Source organism: Drosophila virilis, chromosome 3, assembly GCF_030788295.1.
Source record: "Drosophila virilis strain 15010-1051.87 chromosome 3, Dvir_AGI_RSII-ME, whole genome shotgun sequence".
Taxonomy (NCBI): domain Eukaryota; kingdom Metazoa; phylum Arthropoda; class Insecta; order Diptera; family Drosophilidae; genus Drosophila; species Drosophila virilis.
The window spans coordinates 12,925,322-12,941,721 of NC_091545.1; the positions used below are offsets into that span (position 1 = coordinate 12,925,322).

Here is a 16,400-nt window from a genome sequence, read left to right on the forward strand (position 1 = left end):
AGTGTGCGTGCGGCTGATAACAGCAATAAATTTCCTACCTCACTCAACGCAGCGCTCAGTTGTCTAGGGCCCGAAAGGCCTAACTTCTCCCTACGAAAATGCCTCGACATCCACGCACGTTCTTTCTCTCTTACGTTTTGTGACTTTTGCCCTCTCCCTCTCGTTTTTTGGGAAAGTGAAAGTATGGAATTGTGCGTAGGCCCGTTGTCGTCATCGTAACTGTGTCTTATCACACTCTCGAAAATGTTGCGCCTCACACTGAGCAACTGTCGATTACTCATACGACATGGGGCTCGGTGCAGAGGGAAAATTGGTCGCGCTTAATGCGCATGCCTGTGGCGGAAAAGCTGCGAGAGTTTTCCCCGGCACAAAGCTGCCAGATGCTCATGTAGATATACGTCAAATAGATTCTTCTTTTTTTTAGTTTACAAAAAGAAACAGTAATTCAAAAACATTTCTCACTATCAATTAATTTAAATATATATATATACGAACATCCAATTAGATCGAATATAGTTGGAAAACATATGTAGTGTTGGGCATGGAGGAAAACAGTGGCAACGCCAATTTGGGAAATTTGGTATGTTTTTCATCTGATTGTTTTTGGCCGCGGATTGCTCAACTCTTGAAATGTGTGCATGTATGCGTGTGTGCGTCTCTGTGTGTGCAATCCTCACAAAGGCACACCAAATATTTTGTTGTATATACGCTTTTCGGCTCTCGAGCAGCGACGTTGTCGTAGCTGCCTTTCAATTTGCTTGGCACGTCGCGCGCAAAAAACCTGCTCGATAAATACGCCAGGCAGCATTTTCAATATTCATTCTAAGATATATATATTAATAAATATATGTGTGTAGATCGCATGTGTTGGCATGAAATTCGTATAAACAAATGCGGCTTGTGATTTGTTTAAACATTAATCGTGCATATTGCAAATCGATTCGTACGGAAATTGGCGGTTCAAGTTAATAAGTTTATAAATTTTCAAAGCTGGTATCCAAAGGCATTGTGTTCATAAATAATACAAAATTGCAGCCATAAACTGGGGTAAGTTTCTCTCACTGTGCCATTGGCAGCCGCAATCATAATAAAAGCGTTAAATATAAACATAAGCGAGCAATTGGCAAGCATAAATTCTGTATCCATAAGATACACAGACACACATGCGCCTGCAAAAAGGAAGCAAACGAGAGTTTCTTCTGTATGTGGCTGACTGGGGGTGTGTGTGTGTGTGTGCACAAAAACTCGTTCAGTGTGTCAGTGTTTCAGGCAGTTTGTGGCAAGAGCAACATCAGCTGAGGCAGCGCAACGTCTCGCCACGCGCATCGCGCATACGCCGCGTTGTCAACTGTTACTGCTTGCCCATTGTCAGTCGCGTCCATTTGGCTGTGCATCGCCCTTGGCACCAGTTGCCCGCACTCAAATCATCCGCCAGTTGCGACCCCAATCCCCTTGCAAATCCTAACGGCCATCGTTGCGCACTTGATATTGGCTATTGGCCTAGCCGAGCACCCGCATCAGTCAGTCAGTCACACACACACACACACACACACACACACACACACACACACACACTCAGATCTCCACACGCAGACACTCTACACCCTGAAATGCGTTCACAGCTGCCACTGCAAATGAAAATTTGTTCGTTTGGTTTATTTCCCTTATTGTTTGTCGCTGCTGTGAAGAGAGCGTGCTCCACTTTCAGCCCCAATCCCCGCACAGCCGCCGCCGCCACCCTTCAGTTTGGCTGCCTGTGGCACATTGAACATGGAACATGTTGCGTAGGGCTTGCTTTGCTTAGGGTGAGTTTCGCTTTTCGTTTTTCATGTTTTCGCTTTTCCTTTTCGTGTTTTGTTTGTCTTTTCCGGGCTCTCTTTCAGGTGAAAGTTGCTGGCCCAATATTAGATTTGGGCTCTTTCTTTGGCTGAAAGTTTCTTCTCAAATTTATTTTCAATTATTTAAGCCAATATTTATTATATGCGTTCTTATTGATTTGTCTTATATTTTGGCCGCTTCAATTGGGACTAATTTGGCTAATGACTCAATTGAGCCCCCCGGAGTGCATAGACTCTTGACTGATTGGACTGACACATTGCTCTGGCATATTTTGCGCTTTATTATGGATGCCTTTGTTTTGGTCGTTCACAGGCCTATGGCTGGCTTTATAATTTTTTTTTTGACTTCTGCTGTTACATTTGGCATGCGGCCAAAAAGCAAAATATCATAACAACTTCTGCCTGAATTTTCGACTCGTCATTTTTGTTGCCGTTGCCGAAGACGGTGCAAAATTCTATATCTATGAGCCGATTACTCACCTCGCTTACTGCGCTGCTCGAAAGTGCAGTAAATTATTATGTTGTTATTATTATTATTACAAGTTGAGCGGCCGGCTCTCAAGTTCCCGGACTGTGTTTGGCGGAGACTCAATTAAAACGGCGCTGCATGATGTCATTGTCACGTTGTGAAATCCTGCCGTAGCCCCGGCCCGCCCACTGCAACGGGCTCTTATCTGTTATGACTCAGTCGCAGTAACATTGTGTGTGCCACGAAATCTCTGTTGTGGCAAATGTGGCAAATCAAATTACCGCACTCTGCCCCAACATTTGGCAGGCTTCGAAATATTCGTCATGCACACGGGCCATGCAAGTTCAGTCTCATTTTCTACGCCTACAGCCATATTCAGATAATATATGTAGTGTATACCCAAATGCTAATAATAAGGCAATTTAAGCTTATGCATTTAGAATATATACTAGTTCGAAGAGCAGCAATTTACTGCCAAATTTGATTGCAATATGCTTTGCAAGGTGCGCTTTTAAGTATTTCAAGATATTTTTACTGTGAATAGCATATATTTAAATGCCAGAACAGTTTAAAGACCCCGACATTAAAACATTCATTAGTTCTTACATTTGGCTGTCATTTCTATTTTCCCTTTCGTTTTTGCTTTTTGCTTTTTTGGCAAATTTGGAATGCATCGCTTTATAAATAGTGCTCTGGGCCATCGCACTCGGCCAGAAAAGCGCTGAACTTTTCTGGCCGGCCAAGTGTTTTTATTTTTGGGGCCTGTTGGACGCCAAATTCTTGGCTCCCTGTGTGCGGCTACAGGTACATAAACGCTCCCATTGATCATTAGGCACATTTTCGAAATTAGCTACGCATATTTTCCAGTTTTTTTTATATTTGTATTGTTTCAATGTTTTGGTTGTGTTTCGCTTTGTTTGTTTGTTTGTTTGTTTGCCTTGTGGCGGCTGCCACTTGGGAATACTTGAGAATTTGTTTACGCCGCCTCGTGCATAATTATGTTTAATTAAACTAATTAAATGGCTTTTCATCTTTGGCAGCTGCTGCTGCTGCTTGTTGTTGTTGTTGCTTTTTGCGCTTTGCTAATTAATTTTCCTTATGAATACAAATATTTGATCTGTTACAACGTGTTCATGATAATGACGATATTGTAAGCATTTTGCGATCGTAAACTAGTTTTAATGCTCAACATATGCTCGAATTTGCCAAAGGGGGGGCGTCCAGCAGGGTAGAAGAGTATGTATTCTGTTGCCCACAAAGCCTGCCACTCAGCTGGGCCGCAGTCGGCCGGGCCCAATGTCAAGGTAGTGCGTGAGCTTAACAGTGCTACTTTTTACTGTTAACTGCGCCCGGCTTCCGTGACTCGAGACACCGACAACTTATTAGCAGGCCCAACCCCATCATCATCAACATCATCAACATCATATGTAAACCTGTCAATAACTAGAGGTGGCTGCTCCTAAAGTTCGCCATGTGAGTCATTCTATTGATACAGAAATATAGAATACTGACAACATTTATTAAATCGTTTGCTGATCTACTCTTCGATCTATCGTTCCGAGAAGGCAACAGAAACGGATCGACGGAAGACGGGCAGTTGTTCATTCAGAAATCGGCTGCTGATAGAGATCAAGATTATACATATACCTTATGGGTTTGCGTTAATATTATTTAAGAGTATTACAAATTATGTCGGGAATATTACGGATTCGTGCAAGTGATTCTTCTCTCTAGCTACACGTATCTGCTCCGTTGTTATATGCAATTCAAGGTTGTCAACTTTTCGAGCAGCCCTCGTTGGTAAACATTTAAACTTAAGCAGTTGCAGCTTTCGCTACGGCCTTGGCTGCCAATATTTATGCTCTTTTGGCTGCCTCCTCTGTTTTTGTTGTTGTTGCACTAGTTTTTTCAGCTTAAGCTACGCTTAAGTTTGCTCTGCCTATTTATATTCCTTATCTATAAAATGCTTATGCACGTAATTCGTGCGCAAATAAAACGCCTCGACGACAATTACAGTTGTTAAATATCGCAGAACAGCGAAGAGGCAGCAACACCCACAATCTAACCCACACCCACACCCAACCCCAATCCCAAACCCAAGCACAATCCCAAAACCAAACGCACTTCCACACCCAACAGCAATGCTTGGGCCCAGAGCCCTATTTGTAGGCGCCTGCCCTGCAATCGTTTTGTTAATTTGTAAATCAAACATTGATTGTGGCTGCCTTTTTCTTTTGGCACAAGATTATTTATTTATTTGGCATTTGTTGTTTGTTGAATAAATTAAATTGATAATTGAGTCGTCGATTGCCCAGGCGAGGTACTTGAGTCCATATCCGCTGCGTCTCCGCCTGCTGCATGCATTTATCTGGTGGCTCTTGTAATATCATGAATGTTCAAATGGGTTTTGCTTTTTGCAACCTCGGAGAGTTGCCGCGAAATGCGGGCTTATCTCACATGCTCTTCATCTTTTGCTCCGCATATTGAAGTCAAATATAAGAACAATTTGAAATTGAATTATATGAGGGTCAGACGGGCAATGAAAAGTAAAGCAAATTTTGTATGTCTAGAAGCTTATTTTTCTCAGAAGAATTAGTTACACAAAATATTCTTGGCGTAGCAAAAGTTATTATATTAAATATTAGTCATATGTATAATATATTATGTAACAATATCCAAATGCATACACGATTCATCAGACATATTGCAGAGTTCTATACTCTCTCCTCAGTAGGTCGCAACACACAGATTTACCTATGCGTTCGCGTCGCAGTCGACGCTGGCGTCGACGTCTGCGTCGCCGGCGTCGTGTGCGTTTCGCCCAGGGACAAACAGTCGACGTTCTAAGCTCGCGGCGTGCAGTTCGCACCCTCAAAATTAGTGCGGAAATAATCGACTTTATTAAATACATAAATACAATATTCCAATAACATAAATTAATATTGAATTTGTGAAACAGATACAACTTCACACACACAATCTTAAGTCAGCTGAAAGCGAAAATAAATCGCATTTGATTGATTGATGGAAAGAGCCTTCAGTGATAAGAGGCAGCCCCAACAAACACATAACTATAAAATGTAAGAAGTGCATGGCCAGACCCTGATACGAATATCAGCCATATACCTAGATACCTAGATACTTAGATATCTAGCCGCAGACACATGTGCGCGCTTCGAAGTTCAAGTGCGTGCCTCGAAAACAGTTTTCGAATAGTTTTGGATAGACTACAGCCACGATCCCAGCCCCGGCACCTTTCCATGAATCGAGCAGCCTGTCCAGGCGGATTAAGCCGTTTAATAAACAAAGGCAGCGGCGGCTTTGGATTATGACTCTGTGTGGTGTTAATTCATGCATTGTGATCCACATAAAAATAGTCTGTGGTCAGCTACTGGGCGGCCGTAGGGCGGACGTAGGGCGTGGGGGGCAAGGCAGCTGCTGTGCAGATAACAGCGCGGCGTGAAAACATCGCTCGACATCATAAATTTATTTGCATACGATAATTTCTTTATTGCACCCAACCGACGTGACGACTTCACTTCCATTTGCTCTGAAGCAAATATTTAAGAAAATAGAACAGGGGGGCTCCGACTGCTCGAGTTAGTCACAAGCCATGTGCCGCAGAGGGAGGCGTTGGGGGTGAGCAGGGCGAACAGCACGTTGTCTTGTCTTGTCGATGTCGATGTCGATGTCGACACCCGGCATCAGGTTTAGCCGTCGACATTTTGTCTTCCTTACAACTGTTCAAATATTGTGGTACATATAGCATATACATTTATTTTTTATTTAATAATATTTGAACTTTATTTATTTTTTGCGCTTTTGCGAACTTCTTGGCAATCATGGCGTGCCATAATTAATTTTGTTTGCACAGTACTTAAAGCAATAATAACAACAACAACAACAACAACAACAACAGCAGACACACATGAATCAAACGGCGATAAAACTGTGTGGTCTTATAAAACTCGTTGGGCTTCGGCCTGGGATACCCATTTCTAAAGAATTGTCGTCGATTTATTGGGGACCAACAGACCACGCGATGTGCAGTAATCGGTGAGCGTCTACTGATATGCAGCTCGAGTGTCCAGCTCTTTAAAATCGAGACATCACGATTAAAGCTAGAGTTTTGTAGAAAGCTTATGAACCTAAATCTATATCTGCTGTGTTTGTATCTTGGTAGACAACAAATCTAGAGCTCTGAGAATTTTCTATACAAATTTGTGAGAAATTTTAGATAAGTTTCTTTCGAATCCAAGTTCAGTTTTCTAGTGTTCTTTGACACGTTTTTGATTTTGCTCTAACATAGACCTGGTATTCCATTGGTAAGATGCTTTTATTTATTATTTCACTATTAAGTGCTTTTGGGGTGCATAGACATATATGTTCTTTATGGCACCTACCAATAAATCGTTTTGCTGTTATGGCATGGTCAATTGTTATTATTATTTTTTGACAACTTACATAAGTCATATCGGCCCGATTCGGTAGCTCAGTTGACGTGATAATTTGGCTGTCTTAACGCCTGGGGCCCTGCCTTTAAGTTAGGTGTCTTCGGATGGTTCTGTTTTTAGCTTTGGTCCGTTGGAGGGGCCCTATACAATTTATAGGCTGTCACGCGCTTGTGTATCTGACTTCTAGCGTTTCGATATGGCGCCGATTGTGGGCCACATGATTTATGGCCAGTTGATGATGAATTGTAACCAAGTTCCTGGCAATAAAACGATTGAATGTGTTTAAATCGATTGACCTCTGTGTCCAAAAATTTGTCGGCGCAGCGCCAGAGCCGCCCGCTTTGAATTACTTAATTTACAGTCGCGTGGAAAAATCAGCGATTAGACTCATAACTGGACATTAAACGATTTATGCGCTCAAGTGCGGCAATCGAAAGATAAAGCCACAGCGATAAAGTAAAAGTGGGTAAACCACTTGTAATTAGTTGTTGTTTATATGGCCATAATATGTATATATCGGTCCCGATGAAGTTTACCAATGTGGTGAAATATAGCTGACTAATGTTTTATCGTTTCAATTCTGTGATTCCCTTTATAACAGCAGCGGAAGGAGCCGAAAACTTGTTCAACTTTGGCTTATCTGTAACGTAAATAAATGCTATACAGGGAGCTACAGCCAATTTGGCTAAAAAATATTGCTAGAAGATAAGCGCGGCAGTCTTTAGAAATGTCACTCATGGCTACTTAACACTAGATAAGATGAATTAACGATGATGAGCATTTAATGAGTGTTAGCAATACTCTTAATAATTAAATATTGATAAGTAGCTGTGGACACGCTCTTGACTTGACTAGGTCACTTGGGCAACTCATATCATATGTGTTTACTAATTGTTTTTGTCGTTTCCTTTCCAGTTGGCCAAGAAGCGACCTGGCAACAAGAATCGCCAGCGAAGCTCACCCAGCCAATTGGAGCAGCAGCTGACGAAAAAGGAGCGCACCACCAAGTTGCCGCTTGTTGGGGCTTTGGTGCACAAGGCGCTGCAAGCACGGGACACTAAACCGCCGGAGGAAGTAGCTGACCCAGTGCCACGGCAGCCAGCGCAGCCGGAACAGTCTGTGCAGCCAGAGCAGCCAGAAGAGCCAGAACAGCCCAACAAAAACAACAATAACAACATAAACAACACCACCAACAGCAACAACACCAGAAACGAGGACAACAACAACAACCAAAACAACAACAACAACGAGCCCACAAACGTCAACTGCAGCTGCTTGGAGTCCCAAGCAAATACAAACTGTAGCATGGTCTTGCCTTTCAATCTTGGCCCCGATGGCCACAACGTGGATGCCATACAGAGCGCACCGGCGGCAAGTGCACCACCCGCACACCTGGTGCTGCCGCCGGCGTATGCACGCGGCCAGACGAACATTTACACAGGTGTGCCGATCATTGTGAATCCTTACATCGATTTCATTGTGGTCAATGGCGACGATCGCTATATGATACGTTGCGAGCGAAAGTCGGTGCTGGAGCGCAGCGTCGAACTGGCCAAGTTGATACACGCCGGTCCGAACAGCGGACGCAAGAGCGATAATCATTTTCAAATCTCCAATGTGGACAAAAACGATTTCGAGCTGATTGTTCGCTATATGGAAAAGCATTTTATACCCTATCGGGATCATAAGCATCTGCTAAAGATACTCGAACTGGCGGATCGTTTCAATGTGCCCGATTTGGTGAGTTTTTAAAGAATTTGTCTATAACAATTTTAAAATGGGGGCAAAAGACTAAAGTGAGAAATTCTTCATAATCTATATTTATTGGTTATTTTTGTTGTTTTTCTAAGTTTTTGTTGTTGGCAATTGTATATATTGATAAAGCTATATGATATAGTTCTCCGATCAGGCTGATTCCCACATATATGTACTGCCTACAACATAAAGGCGAACCTAGCTAGCTTTAAGACAGAGAGACTTGTTGACATAGAAACATATAGACGGACAGATGGACATGGCTATATCACGTCGGCTGTTGAATCTGATTTAGAATATACATACTTTATGGAGTCGGAGATGCCTCCTTCTATGTCTGTTCACCGTGTCCGGCATCTATATGGATCCGAGTTCTTTGAGAGTCCCAAATGCTCATCTCTTAGTTATCTAATCTTTATCGCTACACCTCTTGCCGCACAGATAATTTACTGTATTCGGGAACTTGATCTCAGCATTTCGAGTGCGACCGCGTTGGACATATTCAAGGCGCTCTGGTTCTACCAGGGCATTGCGCTGACCAACCAACGCCAGACGGTGATCACCACACAAGAGACTGCACAACAGCTGGCCCGCAGGCAGTCCAAGGCGAAGGCGGCGGCCAAGCAGCAGGCCGCGCAGGCGGCCCAGGCGAACGAGAATGGCGGCGACGGGGATGGAGCACAGGCTAATCTCATACCCAATCCGAATCCGTTTACCACCGAGGACTACGGTGTGGCGTTGCTGCACAACACACTCCAGCTGATCGATATGCATGCCGAGCTGCTGCTCTCGATGAAGGCCATTGCGGATCTGAGGTTCGAGGAGCTGGAGACGCTGGCCAGGCGCGACACCCTGCAGCTGCGCTCCGAGGTGACGCTGTTCGAGTGTCTGGTCAACTGGAGTCTGGCGGAGTGTGCGCGCAGGAATCTCGATGCCACGCTGGACAATCGCCGCATGGTGCTCGGCCCGCTCTGCCTAACTCCTCGCTATCTGCGGATGAGCGCATCGGAATTTCGTCGCTGCTGCGAACGCATTGAGCTGCTGCCGCAGCTGGAGACGTCCCTGATCCTGGAAGCGCTCGAGGGTGAGCAAATCAATGTAAAAATATAATTGATGTGTAAATAAATTCAACGGATCTTCTGATGCAGGCAAAAAGCTAAAGAACCTCACGGCCCAGCAATCGGAGCTGATGGAGAAGTTTCGCACACCACGCGCTGAATACGCCCTCATGCCGGTGCATCTGAGCGATCGCAGCAGCCCCAAGAATTACCCAAAGAAGATGCGTCTGGCCAGCGAGGGCCGACCCACCGAGGAGGGCTGCTGGGAGAAGGTGGGCATCAACTGCCTGCGCGTGTTTGTATGCATTTTCGATTGATCCGACAGGGCTGAACCCTAATAGACTTTTCTCATTAACGAATATTAGCGCTTATGAACATGTGTGTACGTATATATGTATACACACTTATACATATATATGTATGCATGTCTATAGTATAGAGTGTTGATTATGATTGTAGTCTTATGGGCAATACGTTTACACAGTTACCAAAATGCTGGCCAAGGCTGGCAGTGATTTTATAGCATCTGTTTCTAACATACTATATACCATAGAGAATATATAATATATACAGTATATATTATATCGTGTTATTAATAAATATATATATATATATATATATATATATATATATGTATAGTGAATATAGGTATAATTGTCGTCGCCAACCGATTGATAGGGTTTTTGTATTTGCTAGTCAAGAATATATGAGAAAAAAAAACAAAAACAAATCTAACTAAACCGAAAAACAAAATGAACAACTTTTATACAAACTTTATGCAACGTTTTGTAGCTGGACTCAAAAACAAAAAAAAAAAAACACACAAATTATAAAATACAAAAAAATTACTTACCTATAGGTATAAAAATACAACTTACTGATAAGCATTTATCACTGATCTATAAACAGAAAAAGAGAAACAAAAACAAAAGGAAACAACACAAATTATATACCTATATATATATAATTAATCAATCATCAATTGATAAATCGTAAAAATAGTGCAAATTACGAGTGTTGAGCCGTTCATCAGGCCCGGCCATAGCTAAAATTCTTTATTATGAGTGTGCTTGTGTGTGTGTGTGTGTATGTGTGTGTGCGTGCGTGCGAGTGTGATTTTGATTGTTGTGCACGTATCTGAAATGGAATTTATTAGGAACTTTGTTGCTGTTGTTCGGTTTTCGGCTTTAACTCCTGTTACGAAGTGCTATAGAAAAAGATCGCATAGATAACAATAACAATCAGATTAACATTAATCTTAGTCGAATACTTATGTCAATATAAGCACATATAGCCAATGCGCAAATTGTTAACAGAATTATGCATTTTGTTGGTTCAAATATAGGTACACTCGAATGCGCTATATCTTAAGATCCTTGGATTCCAAATAATTATTTAAGCCTCTGTTGCGTATGTTTTTCAATTTTATTGGCCCAACATCAACAGAGTACATTAAACCAAAATTAGTTAAATAAAGTATGTACACAATTTTTTAAGAAAAAAAAAACTATTTGAAGTTTTCTTCAAATTACTTAATTGATAATCATTTGAGTAATTAACATGAAGTAATTATTATTACCACGGCTACAAACCTAAAATGAAGAGATGGTTCGGTAAACCGCTAAAACCAGCTACTGCTGAGATTTTGGTTCAATTCTCTGTTTGGCATGTGGAATAAGATTTTGAGTATAACACAAAATTGGCATCTACTAAATATAAGATAACACACAAGTACTTTTATTTTGTACCAAACCAAAATGTCCCAAAAATACCGGTACGGTTCATGTTAAAAATATGGTTAGTTCGATTTCAAACCGGTTCGACTCAAAATCGGTTTGCGACCTTGATTTTTACTCTACTTCTCTGCTAAAATAGGCGAAACTCTACTGTTAAACTTAACAGAAAGTCTTGTTGCCACACCCCGTTAACTAAAGTTACCCAAGCTGCAAACCATTCGAACGTATAAAAATGGCTTTCGGGAAAGCTTTTTTTAGCTGTGTTCTCAACGCTTTGCTATTTTTGTTCCTTTTATATCCGATAAGTAATTACTTCCATGCGGATTATTTTGGATTATCTTGGGTCTATATATATAGATTGAATATATTTTTAAGTTTTTTTTGTTGAGAAATTAATCTTTATTACTCGATGTCTTGATTGAATCTGTGCTTGAGCTTTTTTTACTTATGACTCTTTTTTGTATTCGCATCCTTCAAAAATACCTGTATTTGTTTATAATTTATTTGAATATAACTTGTGTTGTTTTAAGCCTTGAATGCATGTCATGGAAAGATTCGGATGACATGAATATGAAATCGATAAAAGAAGATATATGTCGTTACTTATTTCGTTCCTTTTTTCTCTCGCTGGGCACAAATACAATACGACTTGGCCAATTCTCAAGCTCCTGATGCAACAGAAGCTAAGCAGCGTCAACATGACTCCTCACTTGTTCCGTCCATTGCCCAGAGCAGATGTTTGCGAGCACTTTTATATCCGCTGTACCTTCTAAGTTGGGAAAATCTAAACATCCCGCACCAACACACACACACACACACACGCCCACACACACTTAGTTACACACTAAGCTGACCACTGCTAGCCATGTGTAGTCTAGATGCCGGGCTGTGTTGCCAGTTAATGTCGAGTCGCACACACAGACACACATACGCACACACTGACACCCACACTTACACAGATCGTTCCACTCTCAGCATTAATGTGGCATACATTTGGGGGCACACCGCAAATGCACTTGTCCAAGCACAAGTCTGCCCAAGCTTTTTTTACTCACACGCATACAAATGGAAAACAAAAATAACATAACACACACACACACACACTTGAAAACTGCCATTTTCCACTGGTTGTCGTGCAAGCGCTGCAAAATTTATGATTTTATTTCACGCTTGCTTTTCATTAACGTTCCCCTTTGTAGTTGCTGTTGCAGTAGTTGTTTTTGATGTTGTTGTTGTTGCAGTTGCCAGCCAAAAATTATAACTTCTTTTTGTTGTTGGGCTTTTCCCTGTGCTGCGCTGCCGCTTGTTAACCTTTTTCAAGTTGCTTCTACCAAACATTTCTTCTCCATGCTTCTTCTTTTCTACTAATTTTTGCGCACAGACGCTGACAGCGGCCAGGACTGGCTTGGGCTTGGGCTTGGGCCTGGGCCTGGGTTATGGAGGCGTGGCTGCTGCGCCCTAGAGTCAAATTTCCGCAAAAGTTATGCAGCAGTCGCCACGGAACACGGAACATGTAGCAACAGCACATTTTCTACCCATTTCTTTTTTTTTTTTTTCGTCTTGCAACATTTTTATTTAATTTTTGTGTGTGAGTGTGTGTGTGTGTGTGTGTGCCATTGGCTAAGCGAAAAGCAAATTGCACAGGGATGAAGGGGACACTGCTGATATGGTTGAAGGCAAAGGAGCGGGCAGGGCAGGTCAGGCTGATGCTGCACTGCCTGCAGGCAGGCGGATGGCTAGCTGACCGCATATATAATTATTTCATATGAAACATGTATGAAAGCCCGCCAGTGCCACATAGCTCGATCCAGGCACCGCGCCACCCTTTAACTCGTTTACCAAGGCTTCAACTCAAGGCAGCATTCGCATATTTTGTACAAAAATCAGCAAAAGTGAATTAGTGCACGGCGTGAGGAGGCTGCCGCACACAGCAGCAGCAGCGGCTGGAGGAGGGGACAAACCTGCAATGCAGTTGGTCGCCTAATGAAAATTGTTGTGAAATAAATCATTTTAAATAATTTTCAGTTCTACATGTGGCTTCACACAGCCACACACACGCACACACACATACACACACACACACAGAGACACACAGACACTCACACTTGTGTGTTGGCTTTTTAAAGTTTAAATTGAAATGAAAGCCAAGTAGCTGCAATGGACTTTGCACTTTGCCTGTTACTTCAGCCGTGTCTAACTTTTTTGCAGCTTGCTAAATTGCGCTAACTGACCAAAGCGGAAGTTTCAATTACACACACACACACACACGCATACACACATCCACACGCCCGCATTCAGTTTTAGTCAGTGTAAGGGTCGTAGAAAGAGAGTATTGCTTTCTTTTTTTGCTTGGGGCCGGGGTAGATCTCCATCAGCATTGACCTACACTGCGTATGCGTGCTGCGATATGACGCATACGCCCCATGTGCCGCCTGTGGCAGTCGCAAGGCCACAAATCTGCGTTAGAACAACAACAAAGAGCTGTGACCAAATTATAGCATAAAGTTTGGCACATTATTCGCAGCACCCAAAATGAATTTAATACCCTATAATTTATGCGCTCACTTTGCATTCATGGGCCACACGAACTGCGGCCATCAAAACTGAAACTTAATTCGATAAAAACACGCTGTCAGGCGCTGCACTAGTTAATAAATGCACGCGCTACAGGGTATCAAATAGGCAGCAGGTCTTGTTAGTATACCTAAAACGGATATTACTTTATCAAGCGGCATAAAAAATGAGGCAGTCGGCCGAATCGGAGTCGAGGTTAGACTCCTAGTCGAGGGCGGAAGCAATCAGCGAAATTTATTGCAGAGTCTCCTTTTTGGCGTAACTGATGAAGTGAGAAACTGAAAGACAGTCGAGGCTAAGTCACAGCAGCAACAGCAGCAGCAGCAGCAGCGGCAGGCAATACAAATGTTGGGCGAGTGCGCAGTTAGCGGGGCTGGGTTGGACGGAAACGACAGCTGCTCGTAACTGTGCCGCCCCTTCAGGAGCGACCCTCGTTGCGGCAGCTACTTCTCCTGTTACATTTCTTGTGGCGTGCTGTTTTTTATTGCTTTATTTTTGTGCTTTTAGCTGCGCGCCGCTTAAATCTAAAAAGCAGTGGGAAATGTGCTTATATACCGCTTACAAGCACCACACACACATACACACCAGTATACACACGCACACACACACACACACACAGCCATTTGAATGCAAATGCAACAACCGGAAATGAAACCGACAATGCCACTTATTTATCTTTGTACTTGCGGCTCTGATTTTGTTGCGGCTTCAAGCAATATCAGTTTGTTGTTCCTGCCTCTTGTTGTTGTTTTTGCTGTAACTATTGTTGATTTGGTTGTTTCATTTGTGTGCTCGCGGCTTTTTAATTAAACGATTTAGTTTGTTGATTTAGGCAGCCGCATAAATTTTAATTGTAAATAATTAGCGCAGTCCCCCCTCCAGCACCCCGCTCCCCTTGGCACCCACCCCCTGGGGATTGCTCAAAAAAGACGCACTTTTCAATTTACATATTTATGAAAAAGAGCAATTAAAATTTTATTGGAGTTTGCATTAAATAATTGCACAGAAAAAAATTCTTTTGATTTTTGTTTTTGTTTTTTTCTTTTTTGCTGCGTATCGCATGGTCCCATCTGGCTGGGCAAGTATGAAATGGGAGACAAATTTAATTATGATATGAAAGTGTATTTGTTTGCTCATTTATTTATTTATTTGCTTTGTTGTTGATAGTTAGTTTGCTTGTTTATTTGTTCTTTGTTAACGCCAACAAGTTAAAGAGTGGCTGTGATTTTATGCATAGATATTGAATGCTGAAATTGTGTATATTTTGCAGCTAACAATGGCATATGTCAGTACAAAATAATTAAAATATTTCATTACACTATTTAAAAAAAAACAAATAAATCAATACACTTTGAACAGGTTTTGTTTTCCAAGCTCACAAAGCAGAAACCCCGGCCAAAGGGCCATTAAAGCATCAGTCTCTGTTCATCAATAATATAAAATATATAATAAAATTGCTTCTGTGTTTTGCCAATACCAAAACTAAATTAGTCAAGCGGCCTAACCTAAGCTTGCCTACCAGCTCATGGAATGTGACTGTGATTGGAGCAAATCAATGCGACTGCTCTATACTCTACCTTGGTTGAGAGAGATTAAATATATTCAAATATATTCTATAGTTGAATCTAAGTACTTCCTTTTTTAAATAATCTACTAGCGATTTAATAGTCTCCTTGTAAATTACTAAATTGGAGCCTTTACAAACTTTAATATATCACTTTTAATGCTAATACCATACTTTGCGCTGAACTAAAATTTAATGCTCTATATAATGAACTTAAATTAAGTTACACATATTTTTAAATATACGTTGACAATAAGGAGGGTTTATAGGGAATAATAATTATCAAAGTAATCAAGAGTTACACTTAGTTTTAAGCTCTCTCTCTCTCTCTCTCTCTCTCCATCTCGCCCGTTATCGCTCGCTTTCTATATCACTTATGTGTTACAAAATGCATATTAAAGTTGTAAAAACCTATTAACGAGCATTAAAATCGCTGGCCATAAAGAAGGCAAATGAAAGAAGCTGAAAAAGGGAGAAGCACTGGCCATAATGTTTAAATGAAATAATGAAGAGCAAAAACAAAAAAAAAAATATATTCATTGATTTTCTTAATTAAAAAATTTTGCCATCAACTTTTATGTTTATTGGCTTGATTTTGGCGATTTGTTGTTGCCAAGGCGTCGAACCAGGCAGCGCTCTCTGCTGCTCATTATTTCATTTTTTTTTCTTTTCTTATTGTTTTTGTTGTAGTTAAGAGCCGTTTGCTGTAGGTTAAGCTGAAATGTTCGTCGCACGGCATTGTCCTGGCTAGCTGGCTGGCACTTTGGGCTCTTCCTGCTTTCTGCCAGCGCTTCCTGTGCGCATTATAAACTAATTACAGATTATGATGAAATCGTACGCCATGCCACGCCACGCCACGACCTCGACAATATGCAAGGCGTGGCGCACTTGCCTCGCACTTACAGTTTGTTTGAGAAATTCAAGTCGATTAATGAGATTTCATTACACTGCA

The 16,400-nt window shown here is 41.7% G+C and overlaps 1 protein-coding gene across 1 annotated transcript; it reads left to right on the plus strand.

The window, feature by feature from the left end:
• The first annotated feature begins 420 nt into the window (after window positions 1–420).
• axed (BTB/POZ domain-containing protein axundead) lies at window positions 421–10,152 on the plus strand. Its single transcript, XM_002047304.4, has 4 exons — window positions 421–580; window positions 7,677–8,501; window positions 8,958–9,600; window positions 9,665–10,152. Exons 1-4 carry the CDS (start codon window positions 542–544, stop codon window positions 9,889–9,891), a joined length of 1,734 nt encoding a protein of 577 aa, XP_002047340.2. The 5' UTR covers window positions 421–541; the 3' UTR covers window positions 9,892–10,152.
• Window positions 10,153–16,400: the final 6,248 nt, after the last annotated feature.

Coding starts and splice junctions, on each gene's coding strand:
- axed (XM_002047304.4), top strand. CDS start 542: ATGGAGGAAAACAGTGGCAACGCCAATTTGGGAAATTTG. Junction 8,502..8,957: donor GTTTCAATGTGCCCGATTTG/GTGAGTTTTTAA, acceptor CTTGCCGCACAG/ATAATTTACTGTATTCGGGA. Junction 9,601..9,664: donor GATCCTGGAAGCGCTCGAGG/GTGAGCAAATCA, acceptor CTTCTGATGCAG/GCAAAAAGCTAAAGAACCTC.